Source organism: Anarrhichthys ocellatus, unplaced genomic scaffold, assembly GCF_004355925.1.
Source record: "Anarrhichthys ocellatus isolate YVR2014 unplaced genomic scaffold, GSC_Weel_1.0 scaffold16, whole genome shotgun sequence".
Lineage (NCBI taxonomy): Eukaryota > Metazoa > Chordata > Actinopteri > Perciformes > Anarhichadidae > Anarrhichthys > Anarrhichthys ocellatus.
The window spans coordinates 4,813,306-4,819,552 of record NW_022280046.1 but is presented as its reverse complement, the minus strand read 5'-3'; the positions used below and the strand labels follow the sequence as shown (position 1 = coordinate 4,819,552).

Sequence of the window (6,247 nt, the reverse complement as noted above, 5' to 3'; positions counted from 1 at the left end):
GAGGTCTGAAGGGACTGGCTGTCAGTGCTGCTGACTTGGTGACTTTCTCAACACAGTCTCAACCCCTAACTCGTCAAATACCGACACTTGGTCAATGACCCTAAGCCCATGATGCTTTACGTACCCCTCTTGCATCAGTGTTGCACGTCTCAGCAACGGCATGTCAGTTTTCTACTAGTTTCATGCATAGTGTCTTTTCAAAACAGAGTTGCAGCACTCATTTCAGATCTCTTGCAGCCTAACGCAGGTGCGTTTCAGGTCATGTTTGTAACCATGTCGATAGAAGTGAATGTGTGTGTGTGTGTGTGTGTGTGTGTGTGTGTGTGTGTGTGTGTGTGTGTGTGTGTGGGTGCGTGTGTGTGTGGGTGCGTGTGTGCAGGACCTCTGTATTGTTCCACTCTTAAGGGACGGAAAGTCCCCCAGCCGCTTTCTCAGGTCCGCTGTGTCCGACTGTGCGAGGCATGTGTGTGTGTGTGTGTGTAGTGGTGTGGGTTGTATCCGGCAGCCAATCACATACTAGCTCTGAGGAAACAGGAAGGAACATGCTGCAGCCATGTCGACCAATGAGAAGTAGTAAAAGAGGAGGCTCTTCAGGAAACCACTGACAGAGTATCAGGGGTTCAGACCTCCAACAGACTTCCTTCAGACATCAGACCAACACGACTCATTGTTCTAACTTCCCGTCCGTCCATTACTTCATTTCATTTTTCCATTTCCAATCACTCTATTCATATTTACTTCAATCTTTCCTTCCATGTATCTGTATTCCTTCTAGTTTTTCCAAATCTTGCCAGTCTAATCCCTCTAATCTTGAATCTGCATCTCTATCCGCTCCATCCTCTGTCCGACCCTGCACCTGTCCGCCGTCGTTTAAAAAGTATGGTGGTAAATTGCGCCGTGCTGCCGCTGACATGTCTGCCGACATGTCCGCTCCATCCATGAGGAAGAAGAAGTCGTTTGCGCGGAGCTGCAAGCCGAGCGTCAGGATGTGTATTCGAGAACAGAGGGATTTCATGTAAGTTCAATCTTCACTCTCACACTTTGTGTTGTTGACTTCATCTTTTGTTGTTGGTCTCGTCTCTGATGTGCACTCGTTGTTACTTTATGTATCGATGTATTCTCAGAAAAGTTGACTCGTGGTTGTCCTTAACTGCCAGTTGTAAGACCTGTTCGTAGGTTGGTTTCTTTCTGTATCTGGGATAGCTTCTGGTTTCAGGAATCATCTAGTGGTTCTTTGTTATCAACGTAGGTGTGTGCTTTGCTAAAACCATTCCGCTGTAAGTTTACGTCATCTGTATTGGTAATTTTTGATTTGGTAAAGATTCTTCCTCTTTACAAAAGGTTAATGAAGCAACTGAAGGATTTCCTGTCTTGACCTGTTGATCAATACAGGTGAAGCCTGTACATTTTTGTTTGAGATTCTCCTCATTGAAGTTATCTTTCAATCTTTTCACATTACTATTTCTTCCTCTTGTGCGCTGATGCTGTTGACCCACATTGTTCATTTGATGGCTGCTATTTCTATCTTAGCACCTCTCAGTCTACAGTATTGAAAACCAGATCAGCCTTTTAGGAAGTCAGGTGGTCAGAAGTAAACACGCACGCATTTTCTCACAGCGCATCTGAAATAGTGGCATGCTGACAGCTTTCACCGGACGTGAGACTTTGCTCAAAACAGTACCGAGCGATGTCCATTTCAAGCAATGCCTACACTGCAGCAGCAACAGGGATACATACTGTACTTTATGTACTCCGTCAGTGTGCAGACAAACAGAAACACTGTATAGAAACTAAAATAATTCAACCTGGTCATTATTCTGAATCAGGCCTGATTACAGGAGGCCGAATTTCACCACATTGCAAAGTACATAATTTCACACACAAGTAGGCTGTGCAGTTGGTCATATCCTCATTTTAGATCTAGCAGATGTTTGTGGGCATATTAATGAATGGTCATAATTTTATTCTGTCCAGTTTAATCCAAAGGGAGCCGTTATCTCTAAGAGACCCACGTTGACCAGGTTTTTATTTTTTATTTTATTTTATACATCCTCTAAAGGTTAGAACCTGAGGATAGATTTGAGATAAAGCTCAGCGTTTTTTAAAGTTGTTCTAGTCATAGATCAGCATAAATCAGGAGGGCTTAAAGAGACAGGCGCTAAAACGGAGCATTTCCATTGTTTTATGAAAATTAAAGCATGCAAACATGTTCCAGTAGAAATCCAAAACACAAGTATGAAAATGAGCATGATATGTCTCCTTGAAGTCCTTGAAGACAAGAATTCATGTCTGAGATGTGAGCAGCAGGTTAATTGAGAGAAAATACTCTATCTATCACACTGTGGGGAGTTCACAGCTTTGCTTCCCACAGTTGAGACACATATTTGGGCAGACAATTGACATCTGTGTGACCACCAAAATACCTTTGAAGGTGCTACATTTAATTCTCCCCCTAACGCAGTGTCCTGCTTGAGTAAAGTACAAAGTACTCAAAACTGGAATATCTAAACAAAGCCTGAGGCAGGCATCAGACACAAATCACATCTGTCTGGTGGTTTTTCAACTCAAGGACACAAACATTTTATTTTCCAGTGGAGATAAGTCTCCACGATGGGGCTCCAATCATGTCAGCTGTCAGTTATTGCCATGGTAATTCCTCAGCAAGGTTCATTTACAGGAAATGTGTTCTCATTCTCGACCCTGTGTCGGGGGGAGGGAGGGTGGGCATGCCGTAAGAGCAGAATCTTAACACTCTCTTCCTGCCTCTGATTCGCTCTTTCTCTGCCTGTTTACAGATCTCTCTGTTTACTGTCCGAGTATTTTTCTTATCTTTGTGGTTTTTATTTCAGACAGATTTTCTTTCATCTTTGTAAAGTGTGTGTGTGTGTGTGTGTGTGTGTGTGTGCCTGCCTGCCTGCCTGCCTGCCTGCGTGCGTGTGTGTGTGGGTATGTGTGTGCTGAAAGGAATCCTTACTCTAGCCAGAAGTGTGACAGTTCCTGTGGAGTAGAATCACCATATTTGGACACAGGTAGTGATGATGCGTAGGGGACGCTGCTGGTACTATTTCAGATTTCAATAGCCCAGTTCTGCAGGTGTGTGTGTGCGTGTGTGTGTGTGTGTGTGTGTGTGTGTGTGTGTGTGTGTGTGTGCGTGTGTGTGTGTGTGTGTGTGTGTAAAGTAAAATTTAACATTCTGTTTCTGTTCTGTCTTTGTTTTTTTGAGAGAGAAACAAAGATTCCCAAACACTGTGAGTCACTTCACTTTATTAACGGTTAGTGTACAAACTAAAGGTATTTGGAAATAAAATCCAACACCAAAATCACAATTTTGGGCAAAAAAAACAAAACGTATGGAGTTCTTTTGATTCTTGCAAAACTTTGCTGGCACAGATAGGCAGAACATCTGTGTCTGTTTGTTGATGTTATGAGACTGTTTCTCAACCTACGTCGTCCATATCTTGTTTGGTGAATTATCTGACTCATAACCACAGGCTGGCATTACCTGCAACAACAACAATCAATATTTCAATACCATGAAAATGTATTTTAAAAAGTCATTATTCCGATTTTCTGATGATTTTCCTTTAGTGTTCAGTCGCAAGGGTGTCAATCATCCATCTGGGTGAATAAACCAAAGCGCAATAGCAAACACTCCAGAGTTCAGATAAACTTCTCTAAACCTCCAAACTCCGTAGTTTCTATTCATGCGTTCAAAGTGCCAGTGAACGTGTGAAGCTGAACAGCAGTGGAGGAACCGTTGAGGTCGGCTGCCGAGGGGGAACAGGAAGAAAAAGCACTCTTTGTCTGGCGGTTTCAGTTTCCTGGGCCGGACTTTTTATTGCCTGCGCTGCAGCTCGGACAGCGGTTTACCTGAGACCTTTAGATCTGCTCGGGGGTTGTGTGTTTTGCGCGTGTTGATTCGGGGAGGCGGTGTGTGCTTGAAGATCAGCACTGAGCTTTAAGCACACACTTTGCTCTTTGCACTGAAAGGGAATTGGTTAGCCACATACACACACACACACCTGGCAGCTGTGTGTCATACCATCACAGCTGTTAAATTTCAATAGATGTTTGGCCCATAAGTACTTAGATACACATTCATATACACACAGTTGGGAGATCCTAAACACTTCAGAGCTTTCTGCCGTATCACGCAGACTTAATGGTGATGGATCAGCTGATTGGTGATTCTGAATCTATAAAACCTCCTTGACATGTGTGTGCTGATGTTTCCCGAACACTTTTACAGTTACAATCTTTCTCTGAGTTTTTAAAATGTGGTGTTTTTTTCGAGTTTTGTATGCTGTTCTTCGAAAAAGATGCTCGAATCAGTCAAAATCGATTTATGGTTAAAGATGGAAATAATAAAATATCTACAGTTATACGCAAAGTCTTTGTCAGTGGAGCGAAATGGGATTTTCCGTAGAGGTAGTGCATTGATCATAGGCCTATGGACGTAAATATGCACTGTGTTAACATAAAATTATTGAATTGGAGTAAATTTAGGAGCAGCAGATACAGAAATAGTTTTTCTGGTCTCAAAACACAGATATTCTTGCAGTGTAATAGGGTGAAAACTACGCATTTTGTTTGGCCCATGACTCCCTCTAACTTTATGTATATGGCCCACCTTTATAGACGATGTACAGTGAGGCTATCTTCACCTAATATGGATGTAAACACCCTTAAATGAAGGCCTAAAGTTAGAACTTAAACCTCCTAGTGATTGTCCTGCTACTCATACTGTATCTTTATATGTTACAATGAGATAATACAGGCTTAATATGGCTTGTATGTCTTGTACCCCATCCGGCCACTGTCATGCTGTCATTGGGAAAGATTCAACAGTAATATTGTCCTGCGATGTGATGCATCAGGGGGTTTCCGTCACACAGCTGTGCAAGTTTCTATTTCAGTTTTTCTGGTCAGTCAACTGTTCCAAGGTGGCCTTCCTTCTTCTTTGTAACAGACAACAGACACAGATAAGAGGTCTGCAAACTCAGAAAAGACACATTCTTAGAAAATCCTTTTTTCAAAAGACAACATCACTGGGTTGTAAAGTGTTTTGTGGCCTCTGTAGGGACTTCCAGGCTCCGTAGCCTCCCAGAAAGGCTCTTAGGGATGGGGGGACATGTCAGAAATTGAGGTTTCTCTAGTCTAGCAGCTTCCGTGATCTCGTCAGAAAAGCCCAGGAGATTATCCTCTCATGTAGGTCAGAGTCCCACCCCATCACCTCCCCGTCATTACTGACAAGCTGTCATCTAGCTTGTTATTACAGTTAATCAGTAGTCGATCTGGCCGTCTGCTCTGCAGCCACATCACAGAATTACAAATCTCAAAAATGAATGCCGCTTTAAATCCCTGTTGAACCCAGACATTGTTTTACGTCTGTGTCTGTGTGTCCAGGGAGGAAATGTGTTTGAATGGGTCTGGTATGTGCCTCCCTTCCTGACAAACAGCTGCTCTCCGATTAGCATCTCTGGCTCACAAACTTCAGTTCACGATGGAGAACTTAAAGAAACTTAACAAAACTAATTTTGTGTGGTGAGAGGGTTCAAAGCCTTAATGTACTTTTACACTCTTCAATTTAGATCAGTGGTTTTCAACCTGGGGGTCCCGACCCCCAATGGGTCGAGAGATAATGCGAGATGAATTACGATATTTACAGATTAATGGTTTTCACATTGCATCGCCTGTACCAGTGGTATTATTTGCCTCGGAATAGATTTTGTAGAGTGTGTTTGTGTGAGTAAAACATATTCAACAAAATCTAATGTGGAGGGTCTCGGATACCAACCTGATCATTCTTAGGAAAGTAAATGCACCAAAGTTTAATAAGTCATTTCTTACTGTTGTTGTTTCCTACATGGAGTTTCTCAGCATATTAAGAGTACTCTTGTCATGACAATTACGATGTAAAGAGAAGTAAATGTGACCTGCGGAATGTATAAGCTTTACGTGCAGCAGCTTCTCATGTTGGTGGCTTCATGTTGCAGTCATAAGAAATTGTTTGGATAAAGAATTCCGGTAACTCTGCTGACAGAGAAAGATTACATGTCACTGTTTCATTCAGCATTTCCTCTGCGTGGAGGAAGTGACCTCATCTTACACAAGAGTTTATTTGGGCAAACAAGAGTGAATCTACATGGATCTCATTCACAGGGTTCCCTTTTCTGTTTCCACTCTTTACTGTTTTCCAAATATGTTTTTGTTTTGTATTTTTCGGGGGGGGGGGGGGGGGGGGGGG

The 6,247-nt window shown here is 42.6% G+C and overlaps 1 protein-coding gene across 1 annotated transcript in view; it reads left to right on the top strand.

Annotated features, from left to right (window-relative positions):
• The first annotated feature begins 231 nt into the window (after positions 1–231).
• sh3bp2 (SH3-domain binding protein 2) overlaps positions 232–6,247 on the top strand; it is a 17,209-nt gene continuing 11,193 nt past the window's right edge. Inside the window, exon 1 of the mRNA XM_031855784.1 lies at positions 232–1,015. Within this exon, the coding sequence (XP_031711644.1) occupies positions 912–1,015 (104 nt within the window). The 5' untranslated portion in view covers positions 232–911. The remainder of the gene's footprint in view (positions 1,016–6,247) is intronic.